Source organism: Panthera leo, chromosome A1, assembly GCF_018350215.1.
Source record: "Panthera leo isolate Ple1 chromosome A1, P.leo_Ple1_pat1.1, whole genome shotgun sequence".
NCBI classification, from domain to species: domain Eukaryota; kingdom Metazoa; phylum Chordata; class Mammalia; order Carnivora; family Felidae; genus Panthera; species Panthera leo.
In genome coordinates, this window is record NC_056679.1 from 82,827,323 (window position 1) to 82,846,762 (window position 19,440).

Below are 19,440 nucleotides of genomic sequence, written 5' to 3' on the forward strand. Positions count from 1 at the left end.
GATAATACATATATTATAGATGACAGATACATAGATAGATACTACATAGATATGAATGTGTATAATATATGCCTACACTTAGAATTGGTATACAAAAACTTTTGATACTGTATTTCTAAGACTTTTATGACATAGGTTTAATGATTGATTGGGTGAAATAAAAATTGTGTTGGGTTGATGGTGAATGGCATTGATGATGTAAGGTCTAATTCTTTAAGATACAAAAAAAGTATATATTTTCTTGGCCACTGTGATGATGACATCTTCCATTTATATGACTATTAAGATAGGACTATTTTTACAAGTTGGTATTGTAATATTTGTCACCACCTTCTTCCTTCTTTTCCATATCTTCACACTCCTTCTGGATTACAGGCCTAAATCTTCTGACATGATCATCTGTCTCTTGGCCCTTGTCCACATAATGAAACTCTTCACTGAACGGTTTCTGTTGTCTACAGACCTGTTTGAAGTTCTGAACTTTCTGAATGATTTCAAAAGTAAGGCTTTATTCTTCATGATCACAGTGTCACAAAGAATCTCCGTGAGCAACACCTGCCTCCTTACCATCCTCCAGGCCTTCATCATCAGCCCCAGCACCTTCTGGTTGGCCAGGTTTAAACATAAGTGCACAAAGTACATCTTCTGTGCTTTTATCATCTTATGGTTTCTTAGTTTGTCTCTAAATAGTAACTGCCTCTTGTTTACTGCTGCTTCTAATGTGACCCAGAGCAATCTACAGCATGTCAGTAAATACTGCTCATTTTCTCACATAAACGCCATCATCAGGAAAGAGTTTTTCACTTTTTTTTTATTATCCAGAGATGTTTCCTTTATAGGAGTCATGCTGCTCTCAAGTGCATACATGGTCATTCTCTTGTCCAGGCCTCAGAGGCAGTGTCAGAACCTTCACAGCACCAGCCTGTCTTCAAGAGTCTCCTCAGAGACAAGGGCTACCAAGACCATCCTGTTGTTGGTGAGTTGCTGTGTCATTTACTGGGTGGATGTCATCATCTCCTCCTCAAGTCTGTTATGGATATATGACCCTGTCACCCTGGATTTCCAGAAGCTTGTGCCCAATGTATATGCCGCTGTCAGTGCATTGGTAATAACAGGTTCTGATAAAAAAGTAAAAAAATGTGTTTCAAAAGTGTTGGAAAATTATAATCAAGTTATAACTGCTTATTCATGAAATAGTTATTGAAAAAATGATTGTTTTTATTTTATTCAAATGATAGAGTATTTATTTATATAACATTTAAAATTTAATTTGAATTTAAATGTAATTTAAAAGTATATTTTACTTTTTCTAAATATTTTTGAAACCTGTGATGGCAAGGACAGTCCAGTTGCTAGTTTAGTATCAAGAAAGATTCGATATTCCCATGTGTTTACAAGTTCCTTTATCTTTCATTTTATTTCTCAAACTCCCTTAAGGAAAATTTTCTCTTTATACAGGAAATTGTACCCTAAGCACTACTATTATACTTTAGTTCAATGTTAGTGTTCCCTATTGATAATGCAATATTCTTAAATTCAATTACACTTCTTACTTCAAGACATTTAGCTACACAACTAATTTTAATTGAGCAACAGTTTCTCTCTGCACTTTCTACTTATTTCTCTGTGTTTTCTGAGTTCTGGCTTCTGTTAAGGCGGCAGAGATTGTACTCTCACCTCTGTAGTTTTTTCTATTTTATTTCTCTCATTTTATTACACGGCATTTCTGTTTTGTAACATCATGCCTAGGTTTAAAATTAGAAATTTATTTATTTTTACTTTTTAACTCAATTTAATTTTTGAGTGAGAGAGAACACGGGGCAGGGTGGGGCCGGCAGAGAGTGGGGAGAGAGCATCCCAAGCAGGCTCCGTATTGTCAACGCAGATCATGATGCAGGGCTTGAACCCTTGAATTGTGAGATTCTGATCTGAGTTGAAATCAAGAGTCAGACACTTAACCAACTGAGCCATCCAGGCGCCCCTGAAATTAGAACTCTATTAATCATCATTTCTTTAATTTTACTTGATTATTTTGTATACTCTAGTGAAACTATTAAATGTTTGTTAATTCTTCCCATTCTGATCTTCATTTATCTGTTGTGACAATTGTATTCTCTCTCTTTTTTTAATTTTTTTTTTACTGTTTATTTATTATTGAGAGCGAGGGAGAGAGAGTGAGCACAAGCAGCGGAGGGGCAAGAGAGAAAAAGAGACAGAGACAGAGAATCTGAAGCAGGCTTCGCACTGTCAGCACAAAGCCTGACGTGGGGCTCAAACCTATGAGCCCGAGATCATGACCTGAGCTGAAGTTAGATGTTCAACCAACTGAGCCACCCAGGCACCCCAACAATTCTATTCTCTATAAATGATCTTACTTTAATGTCCTTGGCTGCAATATTTTTGCTCAATATTCTAGTTTATTATTTTTCAAATCACCTCAAACTAATGTAATATTTAACAAAAATATTGTGTTCTAAATTGTGTCATTTTATTTTTCAAGATGTAATTATATTAGGCTCCTTTTTAATATATTTGACTATTGTATAGTTTCTTACTCTTTCCACATTACTTTGATTTCCTATTTTTCCTGCCTTTACTTAACTATTTTAAACATATTGCCAATATCTTTATTGTGTGACATGTAATTTCTTCTCCCTTTTACTCAATACCTTAGTCAATGGTGTCTTTCACCCTTTCTAATTCCCTTATAAAATTTGGGACATATCAAAGTGGTTATCCAGTCACTTTGTTTCCTTTTTGTACCAATCATCCTGAGGGCAAGTTGGAGTACCAAACAGGTTTGAACTCCTTGTGGTCAGCAAGGATCTGGATGAAGAGTTGTCTTTTTATTTTGATTAATACTTTTGACGTATAAATGACTTTGTCTATAGACAGACACATGAAAAGATGCTCAACATCACTGATAACCAAGGGAATATGAACAAAACCAAAAGAATTCCCATGTCACAGTTGTCAGAATGACTAAAATCAACAACACAAGAAACATCATATGTTGGTGAGGATATGAAGGATGAAGAACCGTTTTTGCCCTATTGGTGGGAATAGAAATTGGTGTAGCACATTTGAAAATAGTACAGAGGTTTCTCAAAAAGTAAATATATAAAACTGCCCTATACCCAGCAATTGAACTACTGGGTATTTACCCAAAGGGTAAACAAATGCTGATACAAAGGGGTGCATATACCTCAATATTTATAAGTACCCCAATTTTAACACAGTCATCTACAAATACCTGAATTATGAAATCAGCCAAGATTTCCATTGAATGATTACAAACATACACACACAAAAAAATACCCCCCACACACCCACTGGAATATTACTCAGACATAAAATCAACAAAATCTTGCCATTTGTAAGCCATAGATGGAGCAAGAGTTTATTATGCTTAGCAAAATAACTCATAGAAAGACATATACCACATGATTTCACTCATATGGGGAATTTAAGAAACAAACCAAATGAACAAAGAAAGAAAAAGAGAGAGGAGAACCAAGAAACAGATTCTTACCTACAAGAGAACTCACAGATAGTTATCAGAGGGGAGGTGGGGAGGATGGGTTAAATGGATGATGGGGATCAGAGTGCACTTGTCATTAGCTGTAGGTTATATATGTAGTTGTGGAATCATCATACTTACACCTGAAATTATAGTACACTGTAAGTTAATTAACTGGAATTAAAATAAAATATTAAAATAAGTTACATGGTGATTAATGAAACAATTTTAGCTGTAGTGGACAATTTCGGCCACAAGCACAGAATGCTGTTAAGGTAACTTCCCTTTAATGTCACTGAAGTATGTAACAGAATTCACTTTGCAGTGAACTGTCAAAAAAGGTCCTTGCTATGTGCTTTGAAACAGTTATGGGTTTTAAAAAGATATGTATCAATGACCAATCTTGCTATTGATCAATTGATAAAGCAATATATTTTAATTCTACTAGTAAAACATCAACACATGCAGTAACACTAGTAACACACCAACACATACATGACACATAAACATGAAAAAGAAAACACAAAACCATAAAAAAGCAAATAAATTTAGCATGTTATAAAATGGAGTGTTGCTCTTGTTCCGCGCCCGGAGCCAGCGGCGGCGGCAGCGGCTGAAGCGGCTGCGGGAGCGGAGCGGTCGCCGGGCGCGCGGGGGGACGCCGGCTGCACTCCGGGGCAGGCGCTCTGCAATGAGACAGTAAATGCATCCCCCGCGTGCTGCTGTAGGGTAACATCTGGACTGGGTTCCCCGGCTCTTGGATGTCTCGCTGCCCACAAACTCCTGGAGCAACTTGTTGAAAACTGTGTTGCTGCTGAAGGCTTCTCCGATGCTTTAGGATATCTTCAGGGAAATCAACTCTTTACATAAACTGAGAATTTCGGTTCCGGAAGATGGCGGCGTAGGAGGACGCGGGGCTCACAGCGCGTCCTGCCGATCACTTAGATTCCACCTACACCTGCCTAAAGAACCCAGAAAACCGCCAGAGGATTAGCAGAGGGGAGTCTCCGGAGTCAAGCGCAGACTAGAGGCCCACGGAAGAGGGTAGGAAGGGCGGCGAGGCGGTGCGCGCTCCACGGACTGGCGGGAGGGAGCCGGGGTGGAGGGGCGGCTCGCCGGCCAAGCAGAGCCCCCGAGTCTGGCTGGCAAAAGCGGAGGGGCCGGACGGACTGTGTTCCGACAGCAAGCGCGACTTAGCGTCTGGGAGGTCATAAGTTAACAGCTCTGCTTGGAAAGCGGGAAGGCTGGAGGACAAAGGGAGGGAGAGCTGCTGAGCCCCCGGACGGCAGAGCTCAGCTTGGCGGGGAACAAAGGCGCCAGCGCCATCTCCCCCGCCCATCCCCCAGCCAAAATCCCAAAGGGAACCAGTTCCTGCCAGGGAACTTGCTCGCTCCGCGCAAACACCCAACTCTGTGCTTCTGCGGAGCCAAACCTCCGGCAGCGGATCTGACTCCCTCCCGCTGCCACAGGGCTCCTCCTGAAGTGGATCACCTAAGGAGAAGCGAGCTAAGCCTGCCCCTCCAGCCCCCGTGCAACTTGCCTACCCACCCCAGCTAATACGCCAGATCCCCAGCACCACAAGCCTGGCAGTGTGCAAGTAGCCCAGACGGGCCACGCCACCCCACAGTGAATCCCGCCCCTAGGAGAGGGGAAGAGAAGGCACACACCAGTCTGACTGTGGCCCCAGCAGTGGGCTGGGGGCAGACATCGGGTCGGACTGCGGCCCCGCCCACTAACTCCAGTTATACACCACAGCACAGGGGAAGTGCACTGCAGGTCCTCACCACGCCAGGGACTCTCCAAAATGACCAAACGGAAGAATTCCCCTCAGAAGAATCTCCAGGAAATAACAACAGCTAATGAACTGATCAAAAAGGATTTAAATAATATAACAGAAAGTGAATTTAGAATAATAGTCATAAAATTAATCGCTGGGCTTGAAAACAGTATACAGGACAGCAGAGAATCTCTTGCCACAAAGATCGAGGGACTAAGGAACAGTCACGAGGAGTTGAAAAACGCTTTAAACGAATTGCAAAACAAAATGGAATCCACGATGGCTCGGCTTGAAGAGGCAGAGGAGAGAATAGGTGAACTAGAAGATAAAGTTATGGAGAAAGAGGAAGCTGAAAGAAAGAGAGATAAAAAAATCCAGGAGTATGAGGGGAAAATTAGAGAACTAAGTGATACACTAAAAAAAAATAATATACGCATAATTGGTATCCCAGAGGAGGAAGAGAGAGGGAAGGGTGCTGAAGGGGTACTTGAACAAATTATAGCTGAGAACTTCCCTGAACTGGGGAAGGAAAAAGGCATTGAAATCCAAGAGGCACAGAGAACTCCCTTCAGACGTAACTTGAATCGATCTTCTGCAGGACATATCATAGTGAAACTGGCAAAATACAAGGATAAAGAGAAAATTCTGAAAGCAGCAAGGGATAAACGTGCCCTCACATATAAAGGGAGACCTATAAGACTCGTGACTGATCTCTCCTTTGAAACTTGGCAGGCCAGAAAGGCTTGGCACGATATCTACAGTGTGCTAAACAGAAAAAATATGCAGCCGAGAATCCTTTATCCAGCAAGTGTGTCATTTAGAATAGAAGGAGAGATAAAGGTCTTCCCAAACAAACAAAAACTGAAGGAATTTGTCACCACGAAACCAGCCCTACAAGAGATCCTAAGGGGGATCCTGTGAGACAAAGTACCAGAGACATCACTACAAGCATAAAACATACAGACATCACAATGACTCTAAACCCATATCTTTCTATAATAACACTGAATGTAAATGGATTAAATGCGCCAACTAAAAGACATAGGGTATCAGAATGGATAAAAAAACAAGACCCATCTATTTGCTGTCTACAAGAGACTCATTTTAGATCTGAGGACACCTTTAGATTGAGAGTGAGGGGATGGAGAACTATTTATCATGCTCCTGGAAGCCAAAAGAAAGCTGGAGTAGCCATACTTATATCAGACAAACTAGACTTTAAATTAAAGGCTGTAACAAGAGATGAAGAAGGGCATTATATAATAATCACAGGGTCTATCCACCAGGAAGAGCTAACTATTATAAATGTCTATGCGCCAAATACCCGAGCCCCCAGATATATAAAACAATTACTCATAAACATAAGCAACCTTATTGATAAGAATGTGGTCATTGCAGGGGACTTTAACACCCCACTTACAGAAATGGATAGATCATCTAGACACACAGTCAATAAAGAAACAAGGGCCCTGAATGATACATTGGATCAGATGGACTTGACAGATATATTTAGAACTCTGCATCCCAAAGCAACAGAATATACTTTCTTCTCGAGTGCACATGGAACATTCTCCAAGATAGATCATATACTGGGTCACAAAACAGCCCTTCATAAGTTTACAAGAATTGAAATTATACCATGCATACTTTCAGACCACAATGCTATGAAGCTTGAAATCAACCACAGGAAAAAGTCTGGAAAACCTCCAAAAGCATGGAGGTTAAAGAACACCCTACTAACGAATGAGTGGGTCAACCAGGCAATTAGAGAAGAAATTAAAACATATATGGAAACAAACGAAAATGAAAATACAACAATCCAAACGCTTTGGGACGCAGCGAAGGCAGTCCTGAGAGGAAAATACATTGCAATCCAGGCCTATCTCAAGAAACAAGAAAAATCCCAAATACAAAATCTAACAGCACACCTAAAGGAAATAGAAGCAGAACAGCAAAGGCAGCCTAAACCCAGCAGAAGAAGAGAAATCATAAAGATCAGAGCAGAAATAAACAATATAGAATCTAAAAAAACTGTAGAGCAGATCAACGAAACCAAGAGTTGGTTTTTTGAAAAAATAAACAAAATTGACAAACCTCTAGCCAGGCTTCTCAAAAAGAAAAGGGAGATGACCCAAATAGATAAAATCATGAATGAAAATGGAATGATTACAACCAATCCCTCAGAGATACAAACAATTATCAGGGAATACTATGAAAAATTATATGCCAGCAAATTGGACAACCTGGAAGAAATGGACAAATTTCTAAACACCCACACTCTTCCAAAACTCAATCAGGAGGAAATAGAAAGCTTGAACAGACCCATAACCAGCGAAGAAATTGAATCGGTTATCAAAAATCTCCCAACAAATAAGAGTCCAGGACCAGATGGCTTCCCAGGGGAGTTCTACCAGACATTTAAAGCAGAGATAATACCTATCCTTCTCAAGCTATTCCAAGAAATAGAAAGGGAAGGAAAACTTCCAGACTCATTCTATGAAGCCAGTATTACTTTGATTCCTAAACCAGACAGAGACCCAGTAAAAAAAGAGAACTACAGGCCAATATCCCTGATGAATATGGATGCAAAAATTCTTAATCAGATACTAGCAAATCGAATCCAACAGCATATAAAAAGAATTATTCACCATGATCAAGTGGGATTCATTCCTGGGATGCAGGGCTGGTTCAACATTCGCAAATCGATCAACGTGATACATCACATTAACAAAAAAAAAGAGAAGAACCATATGATCCTGTCAATCGATGCAGAAAAGGCCTTTGACAAAATCCAGCACCCTTTCTTAATAAAAACCCTTGAGAAAGTCGGGATAGAAGGAACATACTTAAAGATCATAAAGGCCATTTATGAAAAGCCCACAGCTAACATCATCCTCAACGGGGAAAAACTGAGAGCTTTTTCCCTGAGATCAGGAACACGACAGGGATGCCCACTGTCACCGCTGCTGTTCAATATAGTGCTGGAAGTTCTAGCATCAGCAATCAGACAACAAAAGGAAATCAAAGGCATCCAAATTGGCAAAGATGAAGTCAAGCTTTCGCTTTTTGCAGATGACATGATATTATACATGGAAAATCCGATAGACTCCACCAAAAGTCTGCTAGAACTGATACATGAATTCAGCAAAGTTGCAGGATACAAAATCAATGTACAGAAATCAGTTGCATTCTTATACACTAACAATGAAGCAACAGAAAGACAAATGAAGAAACTGATCCCATTCACAATTGCACCAAGAAGCATAAAATACCTAGGAATAAATCTAACCAAAGATGTAAAAGATCTGTATGCTGAAAACTATAGAAAGCTTATGCAGGTAATTGAAGAAGATATAAAGAAATGGAAAGACATTCCCTGCTCATGGATTGGAAGAATAAATATTGTCAAAATGTCAATACTACCCAAAGCTATCTACACATTCAATGCAATCCCAATCAAAATTGCACCAGCATTCTTCTCGAAACTAGAACAAGCAATCCTAAAATTCATATGGAACCACAAAAGGCCCCGAATAGCCAAAGTAATTTTGAAGAAGAAGACCAAAGCAGGAGGCATCACAATCCCAGACTTTAGCCTCTACTACAAAGCTGTCATCATCAAGACAGCATGGTATTGGCATAAAAACAGACACATAGACCAATGGAATAGAATAGAAACCCCAGAACTAGACCCACAAACGTATGGCCAACTCATCTTTGACAAAGCAGGAAAGAACATCCAATGGAAAAAAGACAGTCTCTTTAACAAATGGTGCTGGGAGAACTGGACAGCAACATGCAGAAGGTTGAAACTAGACCACTTTCTCACACCATTCACAAAAATAAACTCAAAATGGATAAAGGACCTGAATGTGAGACAGGAAACCATCAAAACCTTAGAGGAGAAAGCAGGAAAAGACCTCTCTGACCTCAGCCGTAGCAATCTCTTACTCGGCACATCCCCAAAGGCAAGGGAATTAAAAGCAAAAGTGAATTACTGGGACCTTATGAAGATAAAAAGCTTCTGCACAGCAAAGGAAACAACCAACAAAACTAAAAGGCAACCAACGGAATGGGAAAAGATATTTGCAAATGACACATCGGACAAAGGGCTAGTATCCAAAATCTATAAAGAGCTCATCAAACTCCACACCCGAAAAACAAATAACCCAGTGAAGAAATGGGCAGAAAACATGAATAGACACTTCTCTAAAGAAGACATCCGGATGGCCAACAGGCACATGAAAAGATGTTCAACGTCGCTCCTTATCAGGGAAATACAAATCAAAACCACACTCAGATACCACCTCACGCCAGTCAGAGTGGCCAAAATGAAGAAATCAGGAGACTATAGATGCTGGAGAGGATGTGGAGAAACGGGAACCCTCTTGCACTGTTGGTGGGAATGCAAATTGGTGCAGCCGCTCTGGAAAGCAGTGTGGAGGTTCCTCAGAAAATTAAAAATAGACCTACCCTATGACCCAGCAATAGCACTGCTAGGAATTTATCCAAGGGATACAGGAGTACTGATGCATAGGGGCACCTGTACCCCAATGTTTATAGCGGCACTCTCAACAATAGCCAAATTATGGAAAGAGCCTAAATGTCCATCAACTGATGAATGGATAAAGAAATTGTGGTTTATATACACAATGGAATACTACGTGGCAATGAGAAAAAATGAAATATGGCCTTTTGTAGCAACATGGATGGAACTGGAGAGTGTGATGCTAAGTGAAATAAGCCATACAGAGAAAGACAGATACCATATGGTTTCACTCTTATGTGGATCCTGAGAAACATAACAGAAACCCATGGGGGAGGGGAAGGAAAAAAAAAAAAAGAGGTTAGAGTGGGAGAGAGCCAAAGCATTAGAGACTGTTAAAAACTGAGAACAAACTGAGGGTTGATGGGGGGTGGGAGGGAGGGCAGGGTGGGAGGGAGGGCAGGGTGGGTGATGGGTATTGAGGAGGGCACCTTTTGGGATGAGCACTGGGTGTTGTATGGAAACCAATTTGACAGTAAATTTCATATATTAAAAAATAAAAACAAAATGTGTATAAAAAAAAAATAAAATAAAAAAAATAAAAAATAAAAAATAATAAAATGGAGTGTTCCTTGAATAAAGCCTAACACTAACTTAGATAGGTTTTGTAGGATTTCATGTCTACCCACCATAGACAGACACATTATAGAACTGTCATGATTCTGTTAGGTTTTGATGACCTTCAGAAAGGGGTTCTTCTGTGCCTTCCGTGCCGCCAGTGGTTCCTTATATATCTGGTCAACATCAAATTCCCTACTTAGAGCATGTCAGACTCAACTGAATTATAAATACAAAATGCTTAGTACCCACCAGCGTTCTGAAGCCAATTGTTCACAATGGACCATTGGTAACGTTACGATACTCAACAATGTGGCTATTTCGTTTCAATTTGCAACCATTCAAATAAAAGGGATTTACAAACACTTCAAAAATTTTGTTATAAGGATTCGAATGCCTACATTTCCATATAATTCAAATAACAGTTTCATGTAAAAGAGATGTCAGTTTCTTTGCATATAATCCTATGTTGTTGTCAATGCTAGGCACCCATGGATCGTCATTTAAGTAAACGATGATGAGGTTTTCCACCCAGGTCACCTGATTTATTATTACAACCCTTCCCTTATTTAAACCTAGCCCAGGAAATCGTGGTTTATTTGTTTTTGCTTATTTGTTTGTGTTTGTTTTGTTTTCGTTTTCTTTTTTTTTTTTTTTTTTATTTATTTTTGGGACAGAGAGAGACAGAGCATGAACGGGGGAGGGGCAGAGAGAGAGGGAGACACAGAATCGGAAACAGGCTCCAGGCTCCGAGCCATCAGCCCAGAGCCTGACGCGGGGCTCGAACTCACGGACCGCGAGATCGTGACCTGGCTGAAGTCGGACGCTTAACCGACTGCGCCACCCAGGCGCCCCTTGTTTTCGTTTTCTTAAATGTAAGCCAAACATATTTAGTAAATATGTTATAATGATATTTCTGTTTCCTAAACAGACTGAAGAATAGATGTTTTAAATTTAATCTATTTGGATTTTAATCCAGCTTTCTTTGATTTTGAATCCTATTAATACTGTTTCTCAACAATCTTGCCAACACTTGTTATTTCTTGTCTTTTGTGGTGAAAGCCGTTGTGACAGGTGGGAGGTGATAGCTCTTTGTGGGGCAGATTGTTATTTTCCTGATAATTAGTGTTTCAGCACTTTCCATGTTTTCATTGGATGGATTATTGTTTTGCTATTGAGTTGTGTAAGTTGTTTTATTTTTATATTTTATATGCTAGTCCCTTTTTCATATTATGATTTGAAAGTATTTTCTCTCTTTCAATAGGTTTCTTTTCATTTTAATTGATGGTTTATTTTGGTGTGCAGAACTTTGTAGTTAGATGTAGTACCACTTGATTATTTTTACATTTATTTCCTTTACTTTTGGGGTCAAATCCTGACCCCCCAAAAAATTCACCACAAAGACTGATGTCAAGCTGCTTTTCACCTATGTTTTATTGTGGCAGTTTTATGGTTTCAAGTCTTATGTTTCACTCCTTAACACATATTAAAGTGACTTTTTCATGTGGTTGAAGAAAGGGTCACAGGTTAATTTTTTTCATGTGCCTGTTTGTTCTTCCAGCACCATTAATTGAAGAGACTGTCCTTTCCTCATCGTGTGTCCTTGGCTCCTTTGTTGTAAATTCATTAACTATGTGTATATGGGTTCATTTCTATTCTCTCCATTCTCCTCCATTGTTCCATGGACTTATTTTTATACCAGTACCATGATATTTTGTGTACTCTTTGTAATTGGAGTTTATTTTTTATTATTTTGATACGAGTTATTTTATGAGTAGAAAATGGATTTTAGTAAGTGGCACAGCTGCAGGTTGTCTCCTTAGCGATGCCCATGCCAGCTCACAAATGGGAGTTAGGCTCAGAGAAGGAGAGTCATTCCTCTGTGCAGATAAAGTAACTTCTAACTGCAGCCACTTTCCCCACATCTTAAATCGTGGTCATGTGAGTATTATGCTGTGTATAAAAACACAGTTGAACATGAATATAGCTTACAATGGTTGTGTGATTCAGGATGTGTGGCCAATAGTGTTTTTCTAATAAGTGTACATTCAAAAGTTTGAGATAACTGAATTAAAGCACAGAGGAACCTGTTGTCTGGAACGATGATGGGGCACACATGGGGTGTGTTAAGTCACAAAGAAAAGGGGTGGGAGAGATTTAAAGCAGCATCTAGCTGTGAGGTGAGGTGGCTGTTAGTCATGATTGTTTGAAAAGACTGGCCCTGTTGACGTCTTGGCGAATGGTGACCGCCAGGGCCCTAATGCATAAAACTCTTTAGTATCTACGTGTTGTCCTGAGATAAGGCCAAAAAGTTGACTTTGGTCTTCCAGTCTCAGTATGTTCCCCTCTCTCTTCCAGATGCATTCTCTTTTCCTCTAGCCAAAGAGACTTTTTCTCTTTGGTCTTCCAAGTACCCTTCCCCAACCATGCATCACTTCCTCTGTGGACCTGTCCCTGTTCCCCTTTATAACATGTACCAGTAAATCATGCTCCATGAAGTCAAAGACCAGCTGTGCTCCTCTCGCCCCTCTTGTGTCTATATTGTTAATACAGTGGTAGGAGATAGCAAGTGCTTGATGAGTGTATGCAAAACAAGGAAGGAGTCAGTGGTGTGGCAGGTCCTGTCTCTGGTGCTAGCAATAAAGAGAAAATCATCCCTGTCTTCAAGGAACTCCTGAAAGTGCAGTAGAAGAAACAAGTAGCTGGCAGGCAGTTGCCGTGCTGTGGTCTCCACGCTCTGGCAGAAGAAAACCCAGGGCACTCTGAGAACACACGTGGACCTGGTTGTCAAAGAAACCTTCCCAGAGAAGAGGAAACTCAAAAGGAAATTTGGACACAACCAGGGGAAAGGGAAGGGAGAGGTTTTACCTATAAGCTCCCTCTGCTGGTGGGTAATCACCCACCCTGTCTTCTCTCAAGATGCAGCTGCATAGCCACATTCTCATTTCCTGTCTCTCTCCCTGTGGTCTGTTTGGGCCTCTATTCTACTCCCTCCAGTGTGTCATGGCAGATGCTTGCCACCTTTTCAATGTGTATCAATGGGATACTGCCCATTGAGGCCTCTGGTTTTGTCCTTGTAGTTGCTTGCAAATGACTGTTGGTGGGACAACTTTCTTGTGATCATGTATTCTTATTGTGGGACGGAACCTTGTAGACCATCTCCTCATTGTATGGATGGACAAACTGAAGCTAGGAGGAAAAATTACTTGCTAAAATACAAACCCTTGGTTGGTGCAAATGAAGACCAGCACTTATTTTTCCTGACTGTTGAGGCAAAGACTCCATCCTAGGCATACTTCCCTTTTTTTCCCATGTCTTCTTTTTCTTTTCTTTTTCTTTTTAAATTCAGGTTAGTTACAGTATATTCTTGGTTTGGGGACTAGAAGCTAGTGATTCATCTCTTATATATGACACCCAATGCTCATTCTCTAAAGTGCCCTTCTTAATGCCCATCACCCATTTAACTCCTCCAACCACTCCCTCCCCTTCCAGCAACCCTCAGTTTTGTTCTCTGTATTTAAGATCTCTTATGGTTTGCTCCATCTCTGTTTTTATGTTATTTTTCCTTCTTTTCCCCTTGTTCATCTGGTGTGTTTCTTAAATACCACATATGATTGAAATCATATGACATATGTCTTTCTCTGACTAATTTCACTTAGCATAATACACTCTAGTTCCATACATGTCATTGACAATGACAAGATTTAATTCTTTTTTATGGCTGAGTAGTATTCCATTGTATACACACCACATCTTCATTTTTAAATTTTTTTAGTGTTTATTTATTTTTCAGAGATACAGAGACAGAATGCGAGTGGGTCAGGGGCACACAGAGAGGGAGACACAGAATCCGAAGCAGGATCCAGGCTGAAAGCTGTCAGCACAGAGCCTGACATGGGGCTCGATCTCACGAGCTGCGAGATCATGATCTGAGCCGAAGTTGGACACTCAACTGACTGAGCCACCCAGGCACCCCTACACTACATCTTCTTTATCCATTCATCAGTTGATGGACATTTGGGCTCTTTCCATAGATTATCTATTATTGATAGTGTTGCTATAAATATTAGAATGTATGTGCTTGAGGACTTATAACTTGATACTTAAATCTGCTACCATCTGCCCTATACAAACAATACACAACACAATAATAAATTCATTCCCGTTTTTGAGCACTCTTCCATTCTTGTCCTATGTTTTACTTGACATTTGCTACACGATCAACAGTATATTGCTTTTATAGTTACTTAAACTTTCTAGTATCTTATAGCGGAAAATTTTAAATGAGATGATGAAAGCCTGACATATTTCCTATTACTGTTTCTACCCACCTCATTCTTTCCTAGATACAAGTGCTCATCTGGTACCATTGTATGTTGGCCTAAAGGACTCCCATTGACTTTTCTTGTAGCGTGAGTCTATTCTCGGACACTCTCAGTGTTGATATGCCTGAAATTTATTTATTTGTCTTCATTTATTAAAGAAAATTCTGCTAGACGTGGAATTCTGTGTTGGCAGGGTCATTTTTATTCTTTAAGATTTTGAAGATGTCATTCAATATTATTAGTTTGCATTTTCTTCTAAAAAAGTTTTCACAGTTCATTTACCCCTTTTTCCCATGTGTATCATGTGTGTTTTCTGCCTGTTTTCAGATTTTCCCTTTCTCACTGATTGCCACAATCTCATTATTTCAGTCCACTGTTTGCTTTTGTGTGTGTGTCTTTTGCTTGGGGTTCACATAACCACTGATGTGTGTCCTTTGATGGGGTTTCATGACCCATGTATTGATTCACATTGGTGTGTTATAGTGAATGGTGATTCTGAGTGACACGTTTGGCTTTGTTCCAGTTGACTCTTTCAACATCACCATGAATGTACTATAAATATATCCAAAATATTAATTTTCACCATGAAGAAATGTTAACATGTTTTCCTTTAAAACATGGTGTCCAAGCAATGATGTCAGGAGGGCTAATGAGAAAGCCATCTGTTATTGGCTAGCTGAGCTGCCAGGTGATTGGCTGCATGATCAAGGCCAACCTAAGAGAATCCTGGTGATTGGCCAGATATGGTTTTGATGTCACAAGAGAGCAATATGATGAACCAGCGCTTTAATAAAGGCAGGCAACAGCTCAGGCCATACTGAGGAAAGAGATGGCAAGGCCACCACAGCTCTTCCTGCTGTTCCTCAAATTATCTGTCCTGTTCCCTGCCCCTGATGATGGCAAGATGTGTGCTTACTCCCCAATGTGAGGCCTCTTGCTGACACTCTGCATTCCACATGCATGTTTGTTCTTACCTTTACACCCTTATGTAGTTCTGAGGGTCTGTGTAACCACACCTCATGTTTCCAGGACCTATTTCCCACTGTAAGTTTGGCTGGGCCACTCACCTATGCATTCCAACTTGGCAAGTGGGTCGGGGCACTAGTAAAGAGAGTACAGTGGATTTTCAGCCAGGTGGGAGAGCCCCTCCCAAACTTCTGTGATCAAAACAAGGGTCAGCACAGGAAAGCCAAGGCCATGTCCTGAGAGAACCCAGAACACCTTACTCCCCTTGGAGTCCTGCAACTCAGCACAGGGCATATAAATGCTTGGCACATCAGGCTGACCCAGATGTTCACAATGTGGACAATGCTCACAGACACCTGGAAAAGAGGAGATTTTTTTGACCCAAGAAAGTACTGGGAGGAGTCACCACAACACTGGACACAGTGGAGGTCTTTGTAACACAGAACAATGAGCTGTCTTATCCAGCTCAGTGGTGGGAAAACAAATTCCCAAGACACTTGGGTGACCAGAAGCCATTCGAGCACTACCATTCCAACCCAGAATATCACAGTACAATCGAATCCCCAGAATACCGGGTTTGTTAGGAGCCACTCTACCATGAGTCCTGCATACCAGCTCAGTATTGGGCAAAAGAGTCACCTGGAAACCAAGCTGACTAGAGGCCCTTGAACTATGGGACCTTCAACTCAGGATAGAGGACAATTGAGTGCTCGGGACACTAGATTTGCAAGGTGCTTTCAGAAAACAAGCATTCCAATTGAGAAGAGGAGACATCAATCAAGTCTCCAGAATACTGGTCTTGCCAAGACCCATCAGACCATGATTTCTCCAACCCAGCTATATACTAGACCAAGGAGTCACTTGGACACTGAACTCACCACATGTCATTGTACCTGTAGCCCAAAAAGCCATGTCTGCACTAGGCTATGTTCTCACCTGGTCAGTGAGCTCACCATGTGCCCTTAGGCCTGGAGTCCTCCAAAAGAGCAGAGCGCTGGACAATCAAGCCTCCAGAATACCAGGTTTCCCATGAGCCTTCAGATTATGAACCATTCAATTCAGCTCTCCATGAAGCCAAGATGTGACCTGGACAGTGGACTCACTATTTTCGCTTGGACCTGGAGGACTCCAAAACAGCTCAGTACTAGGCCAAGGAGTATCTTAGAGAGTGGGGTCACCACATGCCCTTGGATCTGGAGCCCCACAATAGAGCACAGCACTGGGAGATAAATTCTCCAGAACCCCAGGCTTTCCAAGAGCCATCAGACCATGATTCCTACAACCCAGCTCTGAACTAGGCCAAGGTGTCACCTGGACAACATGCTCAACACATGCCCTGGAACATGCAGCCTGAAAACCTACTTCTGCACTATTCCATGGAGTCATCTGGTCGGTGAGATCACCGTGTACCCTTGGACATGGAGACTTCCAAACAGACTGCCAGGGCGATCAAGTCGTCAAAACACTGGGCTTACCAGGAGACTTCAGACCATCAGGCATTCAACCCAGCTCTGTACTAGGCCAAGAAGTGATGTGGACATTGGGATCACCACCTGCCTGTGGAGTTGGAGGCCTCCAAATGGCTCAGAACTAGGCCAAAGAGTGTCCCGTTTAGTTGGCTTATCACGTGCCCTTGGATCTGGAGCACTCCAACAGAGCAAAGCACAAGGCAATCAAGTCTCAAGAACACTGGGTTTGCCAAGAACTTCAGACTACATGCCATCCAAACCAGTTCTTCCCTAGGCCAAGGAATCAGGTGAAAAGGAGGCTCACTATGTGACCTTGTAACTGGAGCCATCCACCACAGCTCTACACAACATCATGTAGTCACCGGGAGAATGAGCTCACTATGTGTCCTTGGACACGAGGCTGTACAAGAGAACAACACGACTCTAATCAAGCAGAGTTCAGGGCAACTGAACACAGAGATTGCCAATTGGCTTTAGTCTATGAAACCTCCAAGCCCAGCTCAGCACTGCACCCACGTGTCCACTGGACCTTTGGCCAAATGGGAGCCTTAAAACCATAAGCCCTCCAACTCTGCTTAGCACTGGGCAAAAAAAGTCACTGGAACACTGGCCTGACCCAATCGTGTCTCTCTAGGAGCCCTCCAACCCAGCACAAAAGTGAGCAATTGAGTTATCAGGACATCAGTTTCACTGGTAGCCCTGTGACCCCCAAGCCCTCTATTCTAGCTTGACACTGGACCAATGGTTACCATGGACACTGTGCTAACTGGGACTTTCGACCAAAATCTCCACATCCCAATAAAGCACAGGAAAACTGAGTCCCTTTGCACCCAGGACTGACTTCAAACATAAGTCCTTGTGGTCTGTAACCTGTGAAGCCTTCCTCTTTTGGGAGTCCCCCTCTTCAGAAGAAACAAACACCATCCAATAAAAGAAGAGACAGACCATTTTTTTGAAGACTTTGTACTGAAACTCATGGCAGAACATGAGCAGGGGAGCTGGGAGGAAGTTGTAGAGGAAACCTAGGCCCTTAACACAGAGTAGTCATTGAATGAAATCCTCCAGATAAAGGAATGGTGTTCCCACCTGGAGAAATGGGGCCTTAGAAGAACAGGCCAAGTAGTGAGGAGGGAGACAGGCTCAGCTCCATGAATTAGAGAGATTCTTTGTGCACGTGGCGGTCTTACTGGATGCTTTTTACTTCCAAGCAATGTCCAAGGAGTGCTGCCCTCCGTCCACACAAGATGACATAAAAGGAGAGCATCAAAAAGTGTGGTCATCTCCAGAAGTGGGGTCATGTCATAAGTTTATAATTTACATGAGTTTTAAATGAATAACTGAGAATGATATTATAAGAATAATGACGAGGAACAATCCCTGGGTGATTGTGATGTGCAGATTGGCTCAGTCAACACTGCTTTATGCCACATAACATCATCCTAATGGTGGACAGTGTCTCCACGGCTCTGAGAAAGTGTAAGTGAACTACAGGGAGATGACCTTGATCACAACATGCCTGTCCCCATGAGCACATTCACACACAGTGACTTCTCAAACCCAAGGTCAGTTGATCAAGTCAGCTCTATTCTGATAGAAAGGATAAGAGAAGCAGTATGTCTGTACTCAGGTATTTCTGCATAAAGCATTTCTGTCCTGAGACGTCCCAGACACGTTGTTGCTAAACTTGAGTATGGACCCTGATGCCATGGCTTCAAACACAAGCCGTGGAAGCGGATGTTTCTACACTTAGGTTTCTTTTCTGATCCAGGCCTTTGAAGAACAAATATCACACGAATACCAGATAACCAGAGAGGAGGGAGGCCAGGGGCATTGGATAATTCCCTGTCTCTGCTTGAGGAGGTGCAGTAAGCAGAGAGTGGTGTGAGGGGCCATGATGGTGGGTTCTGTTCTGACAAAGGAAACATTGAAGGACTTGGGACACACATGTGGGATTCAAATTGGGTGTTTTAGATGCAGAGGTCGGGGACAGAGGAAGGCATAGTGTGAAAGAGGTGGAAACAGTTGCATCTTGACAATTGTAGGGTGTGCATAGGCATGACGGAAAGTGGTCACTCTCAAGAGGCAGAGCTAAGATTCCTTCGTGAATTGGGCACTGGGGTTAGAAGATACTTGGAGGTTAAATTTTCAGGCTCAACCCCTCCTGGGAAATGGTCCCTCTTAGCTCCAGGGATGTGGGGTGGAAGCTCAAGTGTGGTGCAGAACCAGTGAGGTGGGGCCCACCTATAGTTCCACCTGAGATGCGAGGGAATTGTCTAGTC

The 19,440-nt window shown here is 41.7% G+C and overlaps 1 protein-coding gene across 1 annotated transcript; it reads left to right on the plus strand.

Annotated features, from left to right (window-relative positions):
• Positions 1-186: 186 nt before the first annotated feature.
• LOC122215609 (putative vomeronasal receptor-like protein 4) lies at positions 187-14,914 on the plus strand. The gene is made up of 2 exons (XM_042931109.1): positions 187-976; positions 14,748-14,914. Exons 1-2 carry the CDS (start codon positions 254-256, stop codon positions 14,784-14,786), a joined length of 762 nt encoding a protein of 253 aa, XP_042787043.1. The 5' UTR covers positions 187-253; the 3' UTR covers positions 14,787-14,914.
• The last annotated feature ends 4,526 nt before the right edge of the window (positions 14,915-19,440 follow it).